General features: G+C 45.6%; 1 protein-coding gene across 6 annotated transcripts in view; it reads left to right on the forward strand.

Moving 5' to 3' along the window:
- The window catches only part of SNUPN (snurportin 1), a 40,050-nt gene extending 16,652 nt beyond the window's left edge, over nucleotides 1-23,398 (forward strand). For 4 of the 6 annotated variants that reach the window (XM_083586901.1, XM_083586900.1, XM_083586902.1 and 1 more), the window contains 6 exons: nucleotides 427-531; nucleotides 2,052-2,148; nucleotides 3,888-3,985; nucleotides 5,090-5,167; nucleotides 9,625-9,705; nucleotides 22,580-23,398. In XM_083586901.1, coding sequence (XP_083443027.1) covers nucleotides 427-531; nucleotides 2,052-2,148; nucleotides 3,888-3,985; nucleotides 5,090-5,167; nucleotides 9,625-9,705; nucleotides 22,580-22,909 — 789 coding nt within the window. In that variant the 3' untranslated portion in view covers nucleotides 22,910-23,398. Of the gene's footprint in view, nucleotides 1-426; nucleotides 532-2,051; nucleotides 2,149-3,887; nucleotides 3,986-5,089; nucleotides 5,168-9,624; nucleotides 9,706-11,135; nucleotides 20,922-22,579 lie in introns of those variants that run through there. The other 2 variants (XM_083586905.1, XM_083586904.1) reach the window with 2 other exon arrangements.
- Nucleotides 23,399-23,697: the final 299 nt, after the last annotated feature.

Below are 23,697 nucleotides of genomic sequence, written 5' to 3' on the forward strand. Positions count from 1 at the left end.
ATAAAGAGGAGCAGAGAAGGTATCCTCAGATCATCAATCCAGTGCTGGCTCAGTACTGACTAGGTTGCCAGGCTCTTGAGCGGAAGTCCTTTCCAGGGGAGAATGAACCTGAGGCCTCCTGCATGCTAAGCAAGTGCTCTGCCGCTGGGTTATGGCCATCTCATAGCCTTGACAGCTGTTCAGGCATGGCTTTAACCAGTAAGGTTTCTGGTTGCATTTCTCCTTCTGCGCCACGCTTTCCCAACCTGGTGCCTCCACTTTTTTCCAGCTGCATCTCCCATCATCCCTGACCATTGGCCATGCTGCTTGGGGCTGATGGGAGTGGTAGTCCTACAGTGTCTGGCAGGCACCAGGCCAGGGAAGGCTGTGACATTTGCCGTTTTCCCCAGTGCTACAAGTGAACAATTTTCTTTACTGCCTTTGTAGCTGATGCTGTCTGAATGGCTGATTGACGTGCCCCCAGATTTGGTGCAGGAGTGGCTGCTGGTGGTGTGCCCTGTGGGGAAGAGGGCTCTTATTGTGGCATCTCAGGTAAGAGACCGTGGCTTCTACCACAAGCCAAACCAAGGAAGAGTTTTTATCTTGCTGCTTTGTAAATTGTCTTCCTGCCGCATTCTAATAGCTTGGCAAGCTGGGGTTGAGGAACCTTTGAAATCAGGCAACTCTCGCGTCCGTGTCCAAAGGCTTATTGCATGTGAAACTCCTCCAAGACTACGAAATGGATCTGTTCCATCTCGCCCCATCTGAACAAGCTGCATTTTAACAGGGCTTGACAGAGCATTTTTTTTATTTTAAAAAAACACACTCCATTTTAAAAAGTATTTTGATGATTTCTAAGAACTTGTTTTCCCTGCTGCTTCTTATCTACTGTTTTGTTGATAGGTTTGTTTAATTGTGCATTGTGTTTGTGGCCTTTAACATTTTTGTGATCCCAGCCTTGTTTTTAACAATTTGCATGATCACTGTAGGTGACAAAGAATTCCATATAGGTGAGTCAGCAAGCTGGCGGAGGGAGGAGCCAATCTCTCCATCCTTCCTCCAGCATCCACTTGGCATCTGTTGACATGGCTTGCCAGGAATGGCCTGGCAGGCCAGAGTTGGCCCATGGGCTAGAGGTCCCCCACTCCTGCTGTTAAAAAAAACATAATTTTCTATTAATATGTTTCTTTTTTAAAAAAGAAATGAGAGCAGCCATCGCTGCAATGAGTTCCAACAGTAATACAGTTCCAAGGTACAGTCTCAAGTAATGGTCTTCAACTGGTGGGGAAGGACCCACTAGTGGGTTACAGCCTGATCCAAAGTGGGTCGCAATAGGAGTACTACCACCATGCAAATATATGGTAAAAAGATTAAGAAATGGGTCCCCAAATGCATATTTGGGTTGAAAGTGGGTCCTGAGTGTGAAAAGGTTGAAGCTAGCTGGTCTAAAGGCACATGAGGCTAAAGCTAAGCAGTTCTGGGTCTGAACAGGCGGTTGTCTGAAAACCTGAAGGAGCGTCTCCACCCCCATCATTCAGCCTGGACACTGAGATCCAGCGCCGAGGGCTTTCTGGCAGTTCCCTCACCGCGCGAGAAGCGAAGCTACAGGGAACCAGGCAGAGGGCCTTCTTGGGAGTCATGCCTGCCCTGTGGAATGCCCTCCCACCAGATGTCAAGGAGATAAGCAACTATCTGGCTTATAGAAGACATCCGAAGGCAGCCCTGTATAGGAAAGCCTTTTGATGTGTAATGTTTTGTTATGTTTTTATATATGTTAGAAGCAACCCATAGTGCCTGCAGCAACCCAGTCAGATGGGTGGGGTACAATTATTCTTGTTGTTGTTACTATTATTATTAGTACTACTACTACTACCACATGCAATGCTGCCTTGGGCTCCACAATGGAAGAAAAGGAAGGATATAAACATAATAAAATATATGTGGGGTTTGGGGGCCTCCCCCCCCGCTCTACTTGGAGTATACAATTTAGGAAGTCCTTTTACAGTGGGGGGGAAATCACTCTTGTTTGTTCTTGATCCCTTCCTCCTCCTCCCTCTCTTCTCTCCTTCCAGGGCTCCACTGCAGCTTACACCAAAAGCGGTTTCTGTGTCAACCGATTCCCTTCTCTTTTGCCAGGTGGGAGTCGCCGTACTTCAGCAACAGGGAAAGGTAACTTCGTGATTCCCCTCCCTTTTTGCAATCTCCCAATGGGCAAAGATCTGCTTGAAAGAGACACTCCAGGTCCTTACTCAAAACCAACTTTCGTGTACCATTCATTACCCACCTTCCATGGGTTTTTTCTTTTCTTTTTGCCATTGCTTGAGCGATAAGTCATTAGCTATAACAGGTATTGTTTGGAACAAGAACATCATTTTGGGCAATATATTAATCTTTATCGCAGAAATTCTACCCAACAAGGACAGTTATAATTTATTCCACCTTAACATCTCTTTTTAAATTTCCACCCACGTCTTAACATTATTATTTTGAAACAACATACAATTCAAATTTCTTATGGTTAATACCTAAGTACTTTACTTTTTTGTCAATTTGAAATTCAGTTTTCCCTGTCAAAGTCTTGTTCTTCTGTAGTCATATTCTTTATTAAAATTTTCATTTTCTAATGATTAACCTTAAAACTTGCTAGCATGCCAAAATCCTTTAATTTATTCATAAGAGTTTCCACTCCCTGTAATGGGTTTTCCAGAACTATCATCAGATCATCTGCAAAACTCCTAACGTAGTTTCCCTTTTTAATCTTTATCCCCTTAATTCTCTCATCTTGTCTAATATCTCTAAGCAAGACTTCCAAAACCAAGATGAAAAGCAATGGTGACAGTTGGCACCCTTGCCTTGTTCCCTTCTGTATCTCACAAGGTTTTGTTAATTCTCCTTTAACAATTATGTAAGCTGTCTTCTGCTTAATAAATCAATTTCACCCATTTAATGAAATCTCCAAAGTTCATTTCTTGCAAAGCTCTAAACAGAAATTCCCAGTTCACAATGTCAAAAGCTTTTTCTGTATCCCAAAAAATCAATACAGCTTCTTGTTCTGACAGTTCAAATACTCCAAAATATCTAACATATTTCTGACATTGTCTCTTAACTGTCTTTTAGGTAAAAATCTATAAATAAATATATTTAAAAAAATTATACATCATGACCAGTCTTGTAAAAAATAAAAAAATCTTGCTGCCAAAATCACTCCAAATAATTTATAGTTCAGTAATAAGATTGGCTGATATTTTTTTACTTGAGGTCAAATCTTGTCCCTCTTTAGGTATAAGTGGGATGTTGGCCTCTTTTAGCTATCTGGTATATGAGTATATTATTCATTGTCCTTGTTGTAAGGGTTGTAGAAGTTCTTCAAAAAATTGATATTTAGCAGCTGGCCGCTGTACCTGTTCTTTCTTGGATTTTTTAATAGCATCGCATAACACCTGAATTGTTAAAGGGCCATTGATTTTTATTTATCTATTTTTGGGAGAGTCTGAGATTTTTGCTGGATGTTGTTTTTGCAAGTAATCATCTATCCGACCCTGCCCCCCCCCAAAGATTGTTTGAGCTTTATACAGCTTAGAGTAAATTTGATCAAAGTTTCTTCATATTTGTATTGTTCATTGTTATAACATTGTTTTCTTGCAACTTCAGGATCACTTTCCTTAGTTTGGCTGAATTAGCTAAAGCAAATAGTTTTAACTGGATTTTAAATGTGCAATTATTCGTTCCTATTTTGAATTTTATTGTGTAATTCTCTTCTTTAGTGGTTGTGCAAACAACTATTCTGAATAATGCCTGTTATAGGGTAGGGAGCACTGGGGATAAGTGTATGGAAGCAAGGGACAGTGGCCCAAAGAAGTTCGGGAACCACTGGCCGAGATTAATCTCTTGCCTCTTGTTGTGTGAAGAATACACAATCCTGGACTGCATCTACAGCGAGGCCCAGCAGATGTACTACATCCTCGATGTGATGTGTTGGCGGGGACACCCTGTGTACGACTGCCAGGTACCTTTTTGCCTCTGGTCCTGCTACTGGCTTGCATCCCTGGCAGCTGTTTCCTCCTCTCTGTTCCCTTTCTGAGACACTTCCTGGATTCTGCTAAAACTCACCTGTAATGGTGTTTTTGGAGATGTTGCCCCATAGTAAAATTTTAATTTTTTTATATTTAATGGGGGGCATATAAGAGGTAAAACAATTCTGGGAGCAAAGTAGACCCAAGCCATTATGGGACTTAAATACTAATAGTGACACCTTGAACATGGCCCAGTAACAAATTGGCAGCCAGTGCAGTTCTCTGAGCAGAGGTGTTAATACGCTGACAGGGCCTCGCTCCTGTCAGCAACCATGCTGCAGCATTCTGCGCTGGCTGCAGCTTCCGATGTTCAGATGACTGCGGTTTTTGGCATGGCGACCAAGACTAGCCCTAAATAGTGGATCTGTGTATCTGAAGAAGTGTGCATGCACACGAAAGCTCATACCAAGAACTAACTTAGTTGGTCTTTAAGGTGCTACTGGAAGGAAAAAAAATTTTTTTGTTTTGTTTTGACTATGGCAGACCAACACGGCTACCTATCTGTAGTGGATCCCTGTTTGTCTTGGCCACCTCTCCATATACTTTCTTTTAATCTAAAACCAACAAAAGAGCTTAGCAAGATAAGGGATTCTGTTGAAGTCATGATAGTTTGCTTCACAATCCAGAGCAGAAGCAGTTGCTCTGCTTCTACAAAGCTTCTGTGTTGCCTCCTTTTGGGGTTGTTCCATGCGGAGCTCATAGAAATTCAGATGGATTTCCCATATTCAGGGCAGAGCTCTTGAGGCTGCTGCTTATCATTTAGTCCCCTAACATGACCCTCCTGGCCAGCATGGTGTAGTGGTTAAGAGCGGTGGACTCGTAATCTGGTGAACCGGGTTTGCTTCCCCGCTCCTCCCCATGCAGCTGCTGGCTGACCTTGGTCCAGTCACACTTCTCTGAAGTCTCTCACCTCACAGAGTGTTTGTTGTGGGGGAGGAAGGGAAAGGATATTGTTAGCTGCTTTGAGACTCCTTAAGGGGAGTGAAAGGTGGGATATCAAGTCCAAACTCCTCCTCCTCCTCTCTTTTCCCCCCCAGACAGACTTCAGGTTCTATTGGCTGCATTCAAAAATGCAGGAAGAGGATGGCCTGGGAAAGAAAAGCCGTCTTAATCCAGTAAGTCCTTTTTGCCCAGAAGTGTGGATGTTCTAGACAAGTGAGACCTGCAAGGAAATAATCTGCTGTGAAGTCTTCCTGTTCAGGGCCCCCTTACAGGATACTCTATTCCATTTACCTCCCCATCCCTGGTGTTCTGTCCTGTTCCGCCTGCCACCAACCAGCATGCTCAGCCTTCAATCTGCTTTTTTTTTTTTTGCGGTGCAGGGTGTTCTTCCCTAAATATTTTTTAATTATTATTTTTTGTGTGGGTGCTTCTGCATACCTTTGGGTTTACCCGCAAACTCGCTGATGCCTTCTCCTTGTGCTTGGGTGCTGTTGGTTTTGGATGCGCAAGGGCTGGCAGGCACATGGAGAATAGAGTTTGCTGTGGCAATATATCAGAGGGAAAACTTTCTCAGGTCAAGGGCCACATTCCCTTCTGGGCAGCTTTCTGAGGGCCATGTGCTGCTGGTGGGCAGGGCCAGAGGCAACAGTGTGCAGAGAACAAAGCTATAGACTTCGCTTTTGCACTGTGTGCTAGCTTCTACACAGGATCATCCACCCTTCTTTGTCATCCGCGACCCTTCCCCTCTGCAGGGAGGTGGGACCGATTTGGATGGTCCGCCCCCACCACTTAATGGATCCAAATGGTTTCCAGAGAGTGGCAGGGGATGCTTTATCCCATGTTGATGGCCTTTCAGCTGATTCCCTGGTGGCCTGCTGGAATGTGGAGTTAACCGGGGCTATTGACTGTTTGGCTCCGAAGCGCCCTCTCTGATTGCATGGAGCCCAGACAGCCCCGTGGTTTTCCACAGATTTGAGGGCAATGAAACAATCGCTGTGATGGCAAGAGTGCTGGTGGCAGATAACTCATTCTGAAGCTGACCAGACACAGGTTAGAGCTCAATGTCGAGCCTACCAAGTGGCGGTAGCGACAGCGAAGAAGGCTTTCTTCACCGCCTCTATTGCATCTGCAGAAAACAGCAGCAGGAGACTCTTTCAGGTGGTTCGCAATTTAGTGGAACCACCTGCTACATCGGGGCCCAGTACGGGCCACAAGATTTCCTGCAATGATTTTGCAAAGTTTTTTTGCAGATAAAGTCGCTCAGATTCGGGAAGTAGACTCCACTGTGGGAGCAGGGCCGGGGCGGGAGAGTGGTAGAGTCCTGTCTAGTCAAGTTGTGTGGGATCAATTCCAATCTGTTACCCCCGAGGATGTGGACAGGCTGCTTGGACGAGTCAAACCAACCACCTGTCTCCTTGATCCTTGCCCATCCTGGCTTATAAAAGCTAGCGGGGAAGGGCTGGGCGATGGGCTTCGTGGGGTGATGAATGCTTCTCTCTGTGAGGGAGCCTTCCCAGATCTGCTGAAAGAGGTGGTTATTAAACCCCTTCTTAAAAAACCATCTTTAGATGCGGCCAATATAGCCAACTATCGCCCAGTCTCAAATCTTCCATTCTTGGGCAAGGTGATTGAGCGAGTGGTTGCTGAACAACTCCAGGCATGCCTGGAAGAAGTGGACCATTTGGATCCCTTCCAGTTGGGAATCAGGCCTCATCATGGGATTGAAACTGCCTTGGTCGCACTGGTCGATGATCTCCAGAGGCAGGCTAGGGACAAAAGTGAGAGCTGTTTCCTAGTTCTGCTGGATCTCTCAGTGGCATTTGAGACCATCGACCATAACATCCTTCTGGATCGTCTTGAGGGGCTGGGAGCTGGGGGCACTGTCATACAGTGGTTGCGTGCCTGCCTCCTGGGCTGTGTCCAGAAAGTGGTGTTGGGGGATGAGTGTTCAGACCCCTGGGCTCTCACTTGTGGGGTGCCTCAGGATTCTGTCCTCTCCCCCCATGCTTTTCAACATCTACATGCAGCTGCAGGGAGAGATCATCAGGGGGTTTGTATTGGGTGTTCATCAATATGCGGATGATACCCAGCTCTACTTCTCTTTCAAATAAGAACCAGTGACGGCGGTGAAGGTCCTGTGTGAGTGTCTGGAGGCGGTTGGAGGATGGATGGCAGCTAACAGATTGAGGTTGAATCCTGACAAGACAGAAGTACTGTTTTGGGGGGACAGGAGGCAGGCGGGTGTGGAGGACTCCCTGGTCCTGAATGGGGTAACTGTGCTCCTGAAGGACCAGGTGCGCAGCCTCGGAGTTGTTTTGGACTCACAGCTGTCCATGGAGGCGCAGGTCAATTCTGTGTACAGGGCAGCTGTTTACCAGCTCCATCTGGTATGCAGGCTGAGACCCTATCTGCCCGCAGACTGCCTTGCCAGAGTGGTGCATGCTCTGGTTATCTCCCGCTTGGACTACTGCAATGCGCTCTACGTGGGGCTACCTTTGAAAGCGAAACTACAACTAATCCAGAATGTGGCAGCTAGACAGGTGACTGGAAGTGGCCGCCGAGACCATATAACACTGGTCTTGAAAGACCTACATTGGCTCCCAGTACGTTTTCGAGCACAATTCAAAGTGTTGGTGCTGACCTTTAAAGCCCTAAACAGAAGCCGCCCAGAGTGGCTGGGGAAGCCCAGCCAGATGGGCGGGGTATAAATAATATATTATTATTATTATTATTATTATTATTATTATCATCATCATCATCATCATCATCATCATTCTCATCATCCATCCAGACAAGCAAGAGGTGGGATCAGAGTTCAAGGACACATTGCAGCCAGGAAAAAACACTCTGGGTACAAAGCAGAAACAGTGAGGGGAATGGCCTGGGGGACTTCCGGGGGCCAGGCAGGAGGTCTAAATGTTTATTACTAGTAGTAGTATTATTTCCAGTTGCTAAGCAGCTGCCAGCCAGCAATGCAGCAGCCTAGTTGCAAGGTATACAATTTTGTTCTCTTCTCATTGCAAAGAAGAAATTAAACATCTATAAAGCAGCTCCTCTGGCTACAGGTCTGGGAAGGATTTGGCCCCCTGCCTGAGGTTCCCCACCCCAGTGTATATGACGTAGATCAATTCAGTAAAGAATTGCTTATCCTGGACCTGCCAATCTTGGACACAGTAACATCTCCCAATGGTGAAATATCACCTTCTGGGCATAAGGCAAACCTTCCGGAAGATTAAATTGTGTGTGCCTCCTTCCTTACTATTTGGGTATTAGCTGACTTCATCCCTGCTTTTAATCTCCCTGTTACAAAGGCAGATGTAAACAGAAACCACCTACCTTCTTTTGGGGGGGGCATTCTCCTGGTGCCTATACTGTGGGCAGGAGAAGCTGGCAGGGGCAGAATCTGTCTGCCTTCTGTACAGGGAAACTTTAGCAAATAGCACATCTCTCCAGGTTTCAGTTTGTAGAAGGCTTTGATGAAGAAAAGGAACACTGCTTGATTTGACCCACAGTGTGCTAAACAGCCCCTTAGAACATTAGTCTCAGGTGGATGACTTTTATGTTTGAAGGACTAACTCATGGGTAGGCAAACTAAGGCCCAGGGGCCGGATCCAGCCCAATTGCCTTCTCAATCCGGCCTGCGGATGGTCCGGGAATCAGCATGTTTTTACATGAGTAGAATGTGTCCTTTTATTGAAAATGCATCTCTGGGTTATTTGTGGGGCATAGGAATTCGTTCATTTCCCCCCTCCAAAATATAGTCCAGCCCCCCATAAGATCTGAGGGGCAGTGGACTGGCCCCCTGCTGAAAAAGTTTGCTGACCCTTGGACTAATTGCTGCAACAAAATGCTGCAGCATAGGGTGCTCCTCTTCAGGATTCCTGCCAGCTATGCTCTTTCTTGGACACTCCAACCCCCACTTTTCTCTGGTTTACACACACAAAGATACGGTTTCCCCCTTGTAACCACACAGGGCTTCTGGTCTGGAAAGATTTCAGAAATGGCTCTTGGGATTTTCCTCTCCACTGCCAGCTGACTGCTTCTCTGGGAAACTTTGGAGAGCTGAACACCGTTTAAAGGCTTGTTGAAGAAAGGAATGTGGGTCCCCAACTCCATGTGTATGTTCTGTGTCTAACACCCATCTTCACCATCTATTTATTTTATAGCAGTGTATAAATTAAGTTATTATTAATAATAATAATAGCAACAACAACAATAATAACCATCATAATGCTTGCTGGGCTGGTGGGAGTGGGAGTCCAAGCCCATCTGGATGGGGAACCTGTGGCCCTCCAGCCACATAGCCCATGGCTCAGCCACAGGTTATCAGAAGGCTCTCCAGTGGGAGAGCCCCGTCCCTCTGGCATGCCCCCTGGTTCTTCAACACAGGCTGCTCCTCTAAGATGCTTTGCTGTGAGAGCTCCAGGTCACCCACCAAAGAGGATTCCTCCAGTGAGGGGAGCATAGCCCTTTCTTTGTGGGTAGCAGCTTCTCAGCAACTGGGATTCAGAGATACACTGCCTCTGAATCTGGAGGTTCCATTCAGCCATTGAGAGATGAATGGGAGAGGCTCAGATGTGAGCACTTGTAGTTCTGATCTTTCTTTTTTTTTCTTTTTCTTCCCTTTCAGTTTAAATTTGTGGGACTGCAGAGTTATTCCTGCACACCGGAAAGCCTGTGCAAGGTTCTGGCCACAGATTTCCCCTTTGAGGTAAGCAGTCATCTGTTGGCACCACAGCTCTGTCTCTTTCAACCCCAAGACTTGTATTCCTGGTGGAGAAGACCCCCCAAAGAACCTGGAGAGTAGGAGCCCCAGGGGCAACAGGTTCCAGCTAAGCAATACTGCTTACTGCCCCCCCCAAATTAATAAAGTTTTCAGGACCAATAAAAAAGTATTTCTTCATGCAGCACATAGTTAAGCAATGGAACTTGCTCCCACAGAAGGCAGTGATGGCCACCAATTTTGATTGCTTTAAGGAGGATGCAAAAGATTACCCGGGAGGGACTGCAGGCCTTGGACTGAAAAAGCCCTCAACCCCTTGCTTGATGCAGACAGCCCAGAGCTGTGATTGGGCACCCCCAAGTATGGCTTCCGGCCTGTGCTTGACCGTCCAAGCGAGGGAGAGCCAGCCTGCCCCCAAGGGGAGTCGGCTCTGATGTCCTGCTGCTGTTACGGTTTCAGAGTTTTGTCCAATGTTCTGCTCAAATTGCCTTCCTTTAACTTAAGCCCCAAAGATCTGACCCTGTCCTTTTGAGGGAGCAGAGAACGTGTGTGCCACAAATATTCGGATTAGCAGGAAGGAAGAGAAATGGGCCAGTACCATGTGGATGGGGAGCAGATGGCAGCTGTCAGTCACTCGCGAACATGGCTGGGGCTGGCACAGGCATCGGCTACACCTCAGGAGGTGGTTTTTATGCTGTTGCCCTCTAGAAGCACTCATTCTCTCCACTGGACCAAACTGTTAAGAAGCATTAGAAAGAACTTTCTGATGGTAACAGCTGTTTGGCAGTGGAACAGACTACTTCAGAAGGTGGTGAACTCTTCTTTATTGGAGGTTTTTAAAAAGAGGTTGAGTGCTCTTCTGTTGGGGATTACTTAGCTGCTGTCATGAGAGCCTTTGGGGGGCTTAAGAGTGAGTAAAACAGTTCTCTAAGCAAATGAGTAAATAAGGCCATCAGTCGCTGCTGTCATGATGGTTCTATGCCACGTCCAGGTTTAGAGAACAGAAGCACTAAGAGGAGCCTGCTGGATCCGGCCCATGGGGGCCCCTCTAGGCCAGTATCATGTTCCTACAGTGGCCAGTCAGATGTCTGTGGGGAACCTGCAAGTGGGATTCAAGCACTTGAGCCCCCTCCCCTCGTATGATCTCTACCAAATGGCATTCACCACCTTAAGACCTCCAGGTATAGGGTGGTATATAAATAAAATAAAAATCCAGAAGCATGGCTGCCTCCGACCATGGAGGCAGAACATAGCCATGGTGGCTAGGAGCCATCGTCAGCTCTCTCCATGAATTTACCTAGTCCTCTTTTAACCAGGCAAGTTGGTGGTCATCACTGCATTTTGTGGGAGTGAGTTCCATGGTTTAACTCTGCACTGTGCACAGATGGACTTCCTTTTATCTGTCCTGAATCTTCCAGCACTCAGAGGGAGCAGGCTCTGGATACCAGTCTGTGGGGACCTCAGGTGAAGAGGGCCGTTGCCCTGACAGGCTTGCCAGAGGCATCAGGTTAGGAAGTGGGAATGTTTTGGATTTGCTTACAGACTCCATGCTGTTGTTGTGCAAGAGGGCTTAACAACTTGTTTGTGCCACATGTTGGAACCAGACGTTCCAAGTCTGCCTGTCCTCCAGCTCCCTCCCTTCAGATCACATTCTTCCTTTCTGACTGAGTCTCAGGGAATCAAACACCCTTTCCCTCCCCTCTTGCTTGCAAGGCGGGGCAAGCAGGAGGAAGCCTATTTTCCTGCTGCTGCTGCTGCTGCTAGTGAAAGAAAGTGAAGCAATAAGAGATGCAGCTCTCTTAAGAGATGCAGCTCTCTTAAGAACCAAAGCAGAGCATCTGCTGGATCTGGCCAAAGGGGTCCAGCTGGTCCAGCCTCCTGTTCTCACAGTGGCCAACCGGATGCCCCCAAGGATACCTGCAAGCGGGATTTGAGCACAAGAGCAGCCCTCTCCCCTCCTGTGGTCTCCCTGTTGCTCCAGCTTCAAGGCGTAGCACAGACGCCGAGTCACAGAGAGACTCACTGACTGGCCAATGAGCTCAAGAACCTGGACCATCAATCTTCCCCTTTCTGCCTCATTCTTTTTTAAAACTATCCAGTTTGGTAGCCATCACTGCTCCTGTGGGAGTTCCATAGTTTAACTGTGTGCTGCTTCCATGTACTTCCATGTAGAATGGAGCCCTCAATGGCTCCAGCAACTGGCAGAGCTCGGATCAGAATGATCCTCCAAATCCAAGTGGAGAGTCTCCTGTTTCTGAGCAGCCCCCAGCCCCAGCTATTGCACATTGCAGATTCTGACCAGGCTGGTGTAGCAGTAGCTGGATTTGAGCAGTATTTGGCAGGTCCCCGCTTTCCAAGCCATCCTGGGACCAAGGGAGGTGCCGGAGTTGCTGGCCAGGATCCAAGGAAACTGCTGAGGAGTCCCTTGCATGTTCTAACTGAAATGCAGCTGTGCCAGCAGAACTTGGCCAATGGAAGCCCATTTTGACCACACACACAAACGGAGACTCCGTTCTTCCTCATTTAAGTTTAGTGCAGCTAAGCCTAGCTTGGGAGCAAAGGCTCCTTTTTTGTTAATGACTTGATTCAGTAATATGATGCTACACTTGGCTGTGTGGGTGACTTATAGATGTTGGACATCACAGCGCTGCCCAACCTGCAAAGCATGGTTTGGTGATCTGGGATTTCCTGCAAGCTCAAGTGGGCTCTGCCCCTTCCTTTTCCTTGGGGCACGTGCACTTGTTGGCTCAGTGGAACATAGAAAGAAGCTGCTTTATCCTGATGAATAGACCATTTGTCCATTTAACATCAGGATAAAGTATTGTCTTCATGCAGACTAGCAGTTTCAGACTAGCATTGTCCTAAGCTCTAGCTGGAGATTCAGACGGTTCAAGACATACAGACAGTTCTGGCCAGATAAAAGGACTTCTTCACACAGAACATGGTTAAGCTATGGCACTCACTCCCACAGGAGGCAAGTTGGGTGGCTTTCAGAGAGGTTTGGGCAAATTCATGGAAGAGAAGACTATCCATGCCTCCTGGCCATAATGCCTCTGCTCTGCCTCCCCTGTCAGGCAGGAATGCTTCTGAATGCCAGTTGCTGGAAACCACGGGGGGGGGGGCGGCCTCTTACACTCAGGTTCTGCTTGCAGATTTCCCACAGGCATCTGGTTAGCCACTGGAGACAGGATGCTGGAAACAGGTGAGCCATTGGCCTGATCCAGCAGGTGCTTCGTATGTTGTATGAATGCTGGTAATCTCTAGCTCCAGTTAGTTTAGGAATGATTATGTTCCACTGGAGAGAGCCCGTTCCGTCGCAGCCAAGCCATACCTCCCTCCTGTGATAGGAACTGCCTGGTGTCTTCTGCATCTGAACAAACTCAGCACCATTTGCATGAGAACAAATTAGATCCCTGACTTCTTTGTTAACAAGAAATAAGCTTGGTACGTCTCTTTCGGGAATGTGTAATTAGTAAGAAAAGGCGTGGGGTCATAGCTGGGAAATTCCAGGCTATAACATGTCATTCGGCCTGCTGTTTGCATTGTTTGGCAGTGTAAGAAAGAAAGTACTCATGGATGATGGACAGATGATGATTTGTTACTAACGGCAGCCAGGCGGGCGATTGGCCATAAGTGGAAACAGAGGGACCTGCCATCACTGAGAAATTGGATGAGTGGGATCTGGGATGTGCAGTAATGTTGAAGCTTGCAGATATTTTTAAACACAGACAGTAAAACAAGCATTGTAGACTACAAGCCCCATCATCCCCTGAGCATTGGCCATGGTGGTCAGAGCTGCTAGGAGTTATGATCTCACAGCAATCTGTAGGTTGGGGAAAAGCTGTGACTTTTCCAAAGTATTGCATGTAACAAGTCAATGCATCAGTTTTGTAGAGAAATGCTCCATGTTCATGATGCACCAAAAATAGGTACAGGATAATACTCAGCCCTTTAGTTTATTAAGAGTTGTGCAGTGCATATAATTAGGATAATACAGATAATTAGGTTATTTATCCTACTTTCCCCCCTTCTCTATCATTTTGGAAACTTCTAATTTCCAAGGATGATTATTGTTCAGTGTATGATTGTGTTACTATGTGTTTGATTTTTCTCTCTGCAAAAAGAAAAAAACAATGTTAACACAAACCTGAGAAACAGACTAAAGTAAACACAGAGAAACAGGGCTGTTTCCAGAGTAAATTAGGTCCCTGCGCATGGAGGCAAAATGGAGCCTCCCTATCCAGAGGCATTGTACCACTGAAATACCTGTGGCTGAGTGAGCAACAGCAGGAAGGGACTTTCCCCCTCATGTCCAGTTTGGAGGCTTCCTGAAGGTGGACGTGATGGGCCTCTCGCCTCATATCTGGCAGAACTCTTCTCGTGTCCTCTTGCAGCGTTTACTGCCCTGTGTCGGTTGCCCTGAGCCATCCAAAATTCTGGAACCTTTTCCCAGAACACCTCAGCAGTACTAGATGCCCGTCCTCTTTTGCTCCCATTAATACAGTAGTATTCCCCATTTTGCAGAGGGAGGGGCTGAGGCACAGAGTGTAGCCCAGGGTCCAAAGGGAGCTGTTGCTCAGCCAGGCAAAGTCCTTACCAGCAAGGCAAGCCGCTGGCGGAAAGACAGTAAGGCAGGGGCTGAGGCTGTGGCTTTATAATGCTTGGCGGAACCTGATTGGCCCCTGGGAATCAGCTGAGAGTGTCAGCTGACTGAGCCCCATATTGTACTGCAACCTAGGTGGTGCTGTTGAGCAACACTGCTCTGTCTGTAAGGCAGGCATAGGGGACCCTCCAAATCGTGTTGGACTCCAACTCCCATGAGCTTCAGCCAGCATGGTCAACCGTCAGGGAGGATGGGAGCTACAGTCCAACAACAACTGAAGGGGCCATGGACACACCCCCACACACACACTGCCACATCCCTACTTGCATGGCTTGTGGCGATGGAAATGTGTCTCTGAGGAGCCCCTTTTTAAAACAAAAGCACCCCCACCCACAGTTCCTTGGTTTGAGACCAGCATCATGTCTGGCTTTAAGCATGCCTCACGCATGGCCATTTTGCTGCCCCAGTTCGCAGCTCAGCTGCTTCTGTCTCATCTAGAGAGTCTGGAACCTCTGGCTGTCCAGAGAGCAAAGTGCTGATGCTACTCCTTGCCGGTCAGACCCCAGGCTTTTAGACAAACAGTAACTTCATCCATCCTTCCTGATTCAGCTGGCGTCAGTGCCGTGAGTCAGTGGGAAGGAGGCAGACGGTGCATTAAATAAACACGAGCAGCTTCACAGGATGGAATAATCTGGGCTACTGAAAAGTGGAGAGGCTATTAACAAAGGCAGTGCCTTTGAGCCTCTGGATTCTGCTGCTCTCCGGGGACTTTCCCTAAATGCCTTGATCTTGGGGGGGGGGGCACTGAGGCGGGAGAGTGTGGTTTGATCCTCTTCCTTTTGGAGTGACCAAGTGGGAAACCCTTCAGTCTTCTTTTTTTTAAAAGCTAGGAGAGAGCAGGCATTCCCCACTTTGGGAAGCGTTTTTCTTTGTTTGTGTCCCAAACAGTATAAATAGAATGAAACTGATTTATGCACTTAGAAGGGTTGAAAGTGTCTATCCTGGTAATTCTCATCAGCCAAGCCAGCTGGCTCCAGCTGTTGGGAGGTCCAGTGTGAAATGTTGGTTGGAGAAGGCTGTGGTTGGGCAAGGTCCAAAAGCGCATGGTACAGCCAGCCCCCATCCTGAAAGCAAGCAGATTTTGGTCTGGCCAGTGTCTGAACTGGAGAAGGGCTGGCAATATGAACAACCTCATGTCTATACCATCTTCCGTTCCATATGGGGGATGCAGGATAACCATGCAGTCATTAAACAACTGTCCCCTTTAGTTTTGGACTGCAACCAGCATGGGCTGGGGAGCATCAGAGTCCAAGAGCTGGAGGGCGCCAGCTGGGGAAGGCTGGCTTAAGACATAGCTGTATAGTTTTGACCTAAGGGGTGCAGGTACTGAATTCTTGTAAGTATTTTAGTTTTTAAAGTAGCAAACAGAAACAGTGTGTTTTTTGAGAGGGGGTTAGGGGGTGACAATACTTCCTTTGCCCCTCTGGTTGAATTGTGTACATACAAGGCAGTATTTTTCCAAAGTCTCCAAAAACAGATGGGAAATAAGATGCCAAAACAATTAACCTTGTTTGGGTCACATGTTCTGAGCTTTTTTAAAATAAATGACTAAATTAAGGTTGTTTTGTGCGAGAAAAACTCTCAGCATCCAATTTAAAAGGTGCAAAGGGACAATGGAACCCGACAATCCCGTGAGAACTGAGTGCCAGGGATACAGAGGGAGTGAGGTGCTAAACCCTGGTTGATGGGTGTTGTGGTGAATGTGTGGGTGTAACACATACTGTATGTTACATGCACATAGAATCTTAGAGTTGGCAGTGACCCCGACATATGGCCACCCAACCTCTGCTTAAAAACCTCCAAGGAAGAAGAGGCCTTCTGATAGTATCTTCTCTCAGTCTCCTCTTTTCCAGGCTAAATATGCCCAGTTCCTTCAACCATTTCTCATAAGGCTTGGTTTCCAGACCCCTGACCATCTTGCTTGCCCTCTGCACATGTTCCAGCTTGTCAACATCCTTCCTAAATTGTGTTGTCCAGAATTGTACACAGTATTCCAGGTGTGGTCTAACCAAGGCAGAAGAGAGTGGGACTGTGACTTCCCTTGATCTGGACACTAGATTTCTGTTGATGCACCCTAGAATAGCATTAGCTTTTTTTGCTGCTGCAACCCTGTGTGAACTCATGTTTAGCTTGTGGTCTACTAAGAGCCTTAGATCTTTTTTTCATGTGTTGCTGTCAGGCCAGGTGCCACCCCCCACCCCCGCCATATGTTCTGATGCACATACTTTAAAGCATGCACACCAAACCTTTGTAATGATGCTACAAGCTTTGCATTCATCCAGTGAAGCTGAATGTTGAAAGAGTCAGGACAGTCAAAGGAACGTATCCCCCCCCCCCCCAGCTCATAGTTAAACTGCGGAATGTGCTTCCACAGGAGGTATTGAGTGAAGGAATGAAGGAAGGAATGTGATGGCCACTGACTTGGATGGCTGCTGACCCTGATGACTCTGCTCTCCCTCCATTGGTGGAGGCAACAAGCTTCTGAGTGCCACTTGCTGGAAGTTGCAAGTGGGGAGTGTGTTGCTGTGCTCAGATTCTGCTTGTGGGCTTCCCAGAGGCACCTGGTTGGACCACTTCGGGAAACAGGATACCCGGTAAACAGGCTTCTGAGCTGATCTAACAGGGCATTTTCTTTTTACAAAATCCAAGGTATTACCCATGACGTCTCTCGGAAGGGTCTTGGCTGTGGTCCCTGGGAAGCTGTGGTTTGCCAACGGCCCCCATCCAATGCAGTGTGTCAGTGGGTCTGGCTGTTAACCAGAAGGTTGGTGGCTGGAGCCCCCCCAGAGACAGTGTGGGCAGGCTTCCTGCATTGCAAGGGCTGGGATTAGATGATCCTTGGTGTCCCTTCCAACTCCGTGATTCTGTGATTCTAAGGTTGATGCTGCTGGCTTTGGCGGCATTGATCAAAGCTGCTTCTTTCGAGCCAGAGCTCTTAAGGAAAGACAATGCTGGAGCGGGAATGAGGAGCCCCCCTTACCGGCCAGAAATGCTTGCAGAGAGTTTGTGTCTTTTGTCATCATTCCCCCCCCCCCCAACTTCTTCCCAGCTTCCGCTGCTCCTTTTTCCAGAGTCATCACTTCCCTGCACACAAATTGCCTTTTAAAAGCACAGGCCAATTTAGCTGAAAGTAGCAAAAGCTCAAATCTTAGGAAACTCCACAGCAGGTTATCTGTAAAATTCTGTTCCCCTTGGGGAGCTGAACATGAGGGATAATAGAAAAATCTTTCCTTTTCTTTTTTTACTGCCAAAGGGGGAATGTATGTAGATGGGACTAGCAGGAGGGGTGTGGAGTATTCGCCAGCTGCAGTATTGCAGCAAGAGGAAATGATGGAAAGAGTTAAGGCTTGTTAAAGCACAGGATGCTCTTAATTCACATTGACTGTCAGAGGAGAGGAGGATCCTGGGAATGTTAAGGATTTCTTCAGCCTGAGCAAGCAGGAAGATACAAAACACAGCCACTCTCCCCTCCCTCCCCACCCTTATGAAGCTGGAGGTACCAGCAACTATTTTTCACATTCTAAATTCATTGGAATGCAAATCTCAATTCCCACCCCCACCCTCCTGGAATCTCAATGGAATGGAAGTATTTGCATCCAAGGAAGCACACTTTAAATTATTTAAATTATTATTATTTAAATTATTATTAAATGCATGTTTCAGGTTGCATTCAAGCCAGTGCAAGGCTTGACTTGTCCCTTCCATTTTTATTAGAAGATTTGGTCACTCAGCAGCATGCACTTCCCTGACATTGTTTCAGTTTCAAGGGATACAAGAATTGCAGAACTTTTGCGTTCTAATTTAGTGTGCCCCAAATGCCATTTGTTAGATACTTAGAAGTATTTCCTAGGTGCTGCCTCTGAAAATGATAGAACATTTGAGACTAACCAGTCTGGCTGGTATTATTTTCATGAAACAATGCACTTTTAGAAATGGGGACATCCCCCAGAGGAAGCTACAGCAGGGGATTTGCATATGAAGTGCTTTGAACACTTGAAAATGCTGTGGAAATGTTGATTGTTTATTAAATGTAAGAGCTTTACCAGTTCAGATGAAAGGCTCATCCAGTCCAGCATCCTGTTTTCCACAGTAGAAAGCTAGATGCCTCCATCAAGCATCCAACAAGGGTCTACATCATCTCCCTTTGCCCCCTCAGCAGCTGGTGTTTGGAGGTATACTGCCTCTGAACCAGGAGGTTCTATGGAACCGTTATGGCTAGTAACTTGCTCCATAAAATTGTCCTAAAAGGTAAAGGACCTCTAATAGTTAAGTCCAGCCACAGACGACTCTGGGGTTGTGGCACTCATCTCACTTTACAGGCCAAGGGAGCCGACGTTTGTCCACAGACAGTTTTTTCGCGTCATGTGGCCAGCATGACTAAGCCGCTTCTGGCGAAACTGGAGCAGCACACGGAAACACCATTCACCTTTCCACCAGAGCAGTACCTATTGATCTGCTTGCACTTTTTGGGGGGGGTGTGCTTTCAAACTACTAGGTTGGCAGGAGCTGGGACCAAGCAATGGGAGCTCACCCCATTGCAAGGACCTTCTGATCGACAAGCCCAAGAGGCTCAGTGGTTTAGACAACAGCCCATGTCACAAAAATTGTCCTATCCCCTTTTAAAAACCGCGAACTTAGTGGCCACCATTGCACCTTATTGCAGTGAAATTCCATAAGTTAGCTTTGCATTTAAGAACTGTCTTGAACAACATAGAAGCAAAGTGATGGATTAAAAAAATTATTTCAATGTTGCTGTTTTCTCATTCCACAATGACTGCACTGATGGGGCTTCGGCAAAGGCTTTGTAGACCCAATGGTCAACAAAGTAGGGTACTAAATCTTTAAAATTGGACTTAATAGGACCTTGCTTTTTAAATCTCACATAAGCGTTATTGCCTGGGAAATGTCTAATGGTGTCTCCATATTGGACAGAAGCAATAGCATAGCTAATCTTGTTTTGCAGGCAACTCTGCCCCAATGGCAAATATATTGTGGAAGATGCTTGTGGAATTAGGAATTGATCACCATTTGCTGATCTTAATACAGAATTTATATTCCTTTAACATTTGCCAAATCAAACTCAATGCCAAAGGTCAGCTTTATTCCAACATCCCGAATACGAAAGGTGTAAAACAAGGGTGTATTCTTGCCTCTTTTCTTTTTAATTTATTTTTATCAGATCTTCCAGAGCACATTGAAAAAGTAGAATCACATGCCCCCAAAATCAATCAAAACCCGGTCCCATTGTTACTGTATGCGGATGATGTGGCCTTATTATCACTGATGATAGGTCTGAAACATCTTTTACTTTCCCTGGTTTCCTATTATGAAAGCAATACATTTTCAATAAATTATGAGAAGACAAAATTTCTGATCTTCTCTAATTCCTGGAAATTAGAGAAATGGAAAATTAGAGGACAAGAAATCCAAGTAAAGAAAAGATTCAAAGATATCTCAGAATTTTATTCCAGAGCAACTCAGGTTGGTCAAGCCATCACGTAAGTGCTATGAAACAGGCAAAGTTTACCTCCTCAACAGTAGCTCGCTTTTCTTTTCAGAAAGGTAACCAATTTATACCAGCTGATATTCAGATTTTTCAAACCAAAGTGTCGTCCCAGATACTTTTTGGGATCCCAATATGGATACAAGCATATAATAGTGATTTAAATAAGATACACTTAAGTTTCTTGAGACGTATCCTGGGGCTCCCAAGTTCAATCAAGTATGAGATGATGTGTGCAGAACTAGGTATACACACAATGGAATATTGGGTATGGGCTAGCACTGGAAAACACTGGTTGCGTTGCCATTTCCGTTGCCAACCCTCGAGTCTGCTCTCTGACTTAAGGACTTTTATAAATCCAAATGGTTCTAACTCTTACATAACAAAATCAGATCTATTGGCACTGACTTGGAATTCATGTATAATTCAAGTGAGCAATATATCACAATAGTCAATCCAGATTAAGGGTCATTGAAAAATGAAACATCAAGTCAGCTGTAAATAAAATTTGCTCCCCCAAGTTCTATGGTTTAAACACAACAGACAACAGGGTCACTTATATTTCACAATTAATAATTCCAGTCCAACACAGGGCCTTTATGTTAGCCCAACTGAACGTTTTCCCCTCAGCTTTTGTCAAGGGCAGATATTCAAACATCCCCAGAAATAATAGACATTGTGGATGTTCTTTGAATGTGCTAGATGCTGTAAAACATATTCTTTTCTACTGTCCATTGTACAATCAGCTACGCAAATGTGTGCTATCCCCCTTTTTGGGTAGTCTAACATCACGGCATGGTGAAAATATCAGATTCAATCTGTCTGACATTAACCCGGAAGTAACTGCAAAGGTGGCTGAGTTTTTTGTCAATAGTATTTCAGAGTGGTGAATAGCACTATTTAGTGGGAAGAAACTCCAATGAAAACCCTTGTTATTACATATTTTACATGGCTGTTTATTTGTATATTTTTAAAATATGGATGTTTGATGATGGCCTATATTTGTAATGTCTAATAAAGGTTTGGTGAAGTAAGTAAGTAAGGAGGCAAATGTTTTTTTGTTTTCTCATTACATCCCAACCAATGGGGACCTTGCCAGATGGACATGCCAGCAGGATTATGCAGGCAGCTTTAATTACTAAGCAGCACTAGATATCCAGGTATCTTCTCCTTAAGCTGTTAGATTTGCAAATACAAAACCCAATCATGTATCTATTTAAAAAATAACCCAAGTGTGGGGGTGGGGTTGGAGCTTTTTACAGAGAGACTTTTGGCTAGTTGATGAAAAGCCACTCATGTGATGGCGTACACAAGAGAGTTATACATCTGTATTGCACCTTACAGTGGCCTGGTGATTAAAAGAAAAAGACGGGGCTTCTGCAGCTGTAATAGTTGTAGAGAAGAGGGGATTCCCCACCACCACCACATCCTCTTTTTACTTGGCTACCCTATCAATGCACCTCATTTTTCATATTATTTATTTGGTAACACTTACATGCTGTGCCAAAGTGCTCAAAGCAGTTTTCAGTTTAGGATGGCGGGAGGGAGCCTGGGGTCCTCCAGCTCCTGCTGGACATCTGACTCCCATCAGCCCCCAGCCAATACTCTGGGAAAACGGGGGCTGTAGCGCAGCAGCATCTGGGAGAACACGGGTTGCCCACCCCTGGCTTGAAAGAATGTTTTCTGCTCCACAAGCACAACCTTTAACATATTTGCTCAGTGGGACAGACTTCCAGGTAAATGCACATTGGATTTCAGTTCAACCGGTGCAGCTCTATTCTGGCCTACTCACAGGCAAGTCCCACTGAGTTCAGTAGGACTTGATTCAGATTCTGTTATCGTTTCCCATCCAAGGAGCTCAAGGTATCAAGGTCTGCAAGGTGCCTATCATCACACCTTGTCCTTCCAACGGTGCCGCACAGTAAGCTGGCCTCCGTAGAATTGGAGCTGCAGTTAGTAAATTACAGTATATATTGCCAGGGGCTTGGAGGACCCTGAAAAATTCTGTGCCGTTTGGTGGGATTTTATCTTATATACAGGAAAGACAGACTCACAGAACTCCCTCTCCATAGTACACTGTGAAATTTGGCCTTTCCTGGGGGTCTTAAGTTCTTTACTAACCTAATAGGCAGTCTCTCCTAGCTATACTGCACTGTTTTTATGTACTTCTGTCATTTTTATTCTGTTGGTTTGTGTGATTTACTTCCATAAAATAAAGGTGGAAATTTTAAAAAGGTGTAGGCTTTTTTAAAAGAAGAAAATTGCCATTATTTTAAAAGAGGCTATAGCTGATTCCCACAGCAAAAGGGGTGTGCTTTGAATCCACAAAATATCCCAATTGTCACCAAAGGCATACCCATAGGGTCCCCTCTTCTCCTGTTGGATTTAAGCTTGAAAGAAGCATTTCCTTCTAACCAATAGAACAGGAGGTGAGGTGGGATGCCCACAGCACTTTCTCCCATTTTTCAAAAGGCAGGTTACCCCTGGACCATCCTGTAGTAATAATAATAATAATAATAATAATAATAATAATAATAATAATATAATAATAATAATAATAATAATAATAATAATAATAATAATAATAAATTTTATTTATATCCCAGCCAAGACCGGGCTCAGGTAAGGCCTCATGTAAGGCCATGGACTGTATAGACTGTATAGCCTACCTGGTTTCTCTCTGTTCTCTTTCCTAGGTGGACGGGCTCCTCTTCTATCACAAGGAAACTCATTACAACCCTGGTAGCACCCCATTAGTGGGCTGGCTCCGTCCGTACATGGTGCCAGACATCCTGGGCATACCTGTCCCCCTCTGCCCACTGACGGCCAAGCCAGACTACGCGGGACTCCAGCTGCAGCAGATCGTGGAGCATAAGAGGAGCCTACAGCAGGCCGCCAAGGAGGATTCTTCCAGTGTCAGCACAGCCCCCCAGGACGGCCGCTATGAACTGGAACACTTGTCCACACCAAAAGCAGAAGGCTTTCCCTCGGCTCTGAGGGACTCTGTGAGCAAGATGGAGAATTGATAGGTAGCCCGGGGTGGCTGCTTTTCCATGTTCAGGAGGAGAGCAAAAGAAACTTAACATGGGAGCAGCTCTGTTTTGACAGTACTTTGGGTAGAAGGGTGTCCACTTCCATAATAATTCTCCAGGCGTCGCAAGTTATTTAGCTGAGGCCTGAGATGTAAATCCTAATTGCTAGCAGCAGGGCTTGTTTAAAAGAATTAAAACTGTGGAGCAATATGTGGAGCCGTCCTGTTCAGAGGCTTCTGTTGGTGAACTCATTCCGTTCTCTGATCAGTAGGGGAAAAGGATGACTAATTTCATGTATAAATATATAAATAAAAACCAATGAGCCTTTCTAGTAGGAAAACAGATGTCTAGTTTAATAGGAAGAGTGTTGAATAAAATACATATAATAAGAAGAAATAAATTGAAAACTGGTATAGTAGCATTGGATATCTTTAAGGCTTTTGACTGAGTAGAATGGCTGGCATTTAAAAATGATTATAGAAAGTTTATGATTTGGAGAACGACTTAAAGGATTAATAAATCAATTATACTTGAGGAACAAGGCATATAACTTAGTGAACAATGGTATAACATAACAAATAACACTAGCCCAAGGTACAAGACAAAAATGCCCCCTTCCCCCAATTTTATTTGTATTGGTCATTAAAACTCTGGCCAATGTAATTAGAGAAGATGGAAATATAAAAGGAATAAGCAATAAAGAAAAAGAGAAAAGAAGGTTATTTGCAGATGACACCTTGCTAACAATTGAAAATCCGCTGGAAAAATTGCAGGTAATAGAA

Source organism: Podarcis filfolensis (assembly GCF_964270895.1).
Source record: "Podarcis filfolensis genome assembly, chromosome: 14".
NCBI classification, from domain to species: domain Eukaryota; kingdom Metazoa; phylum Chordata; class Lepidosauria; order Squamata; family Lacertidae; genus Podarcis; species Podarcis filfolensis.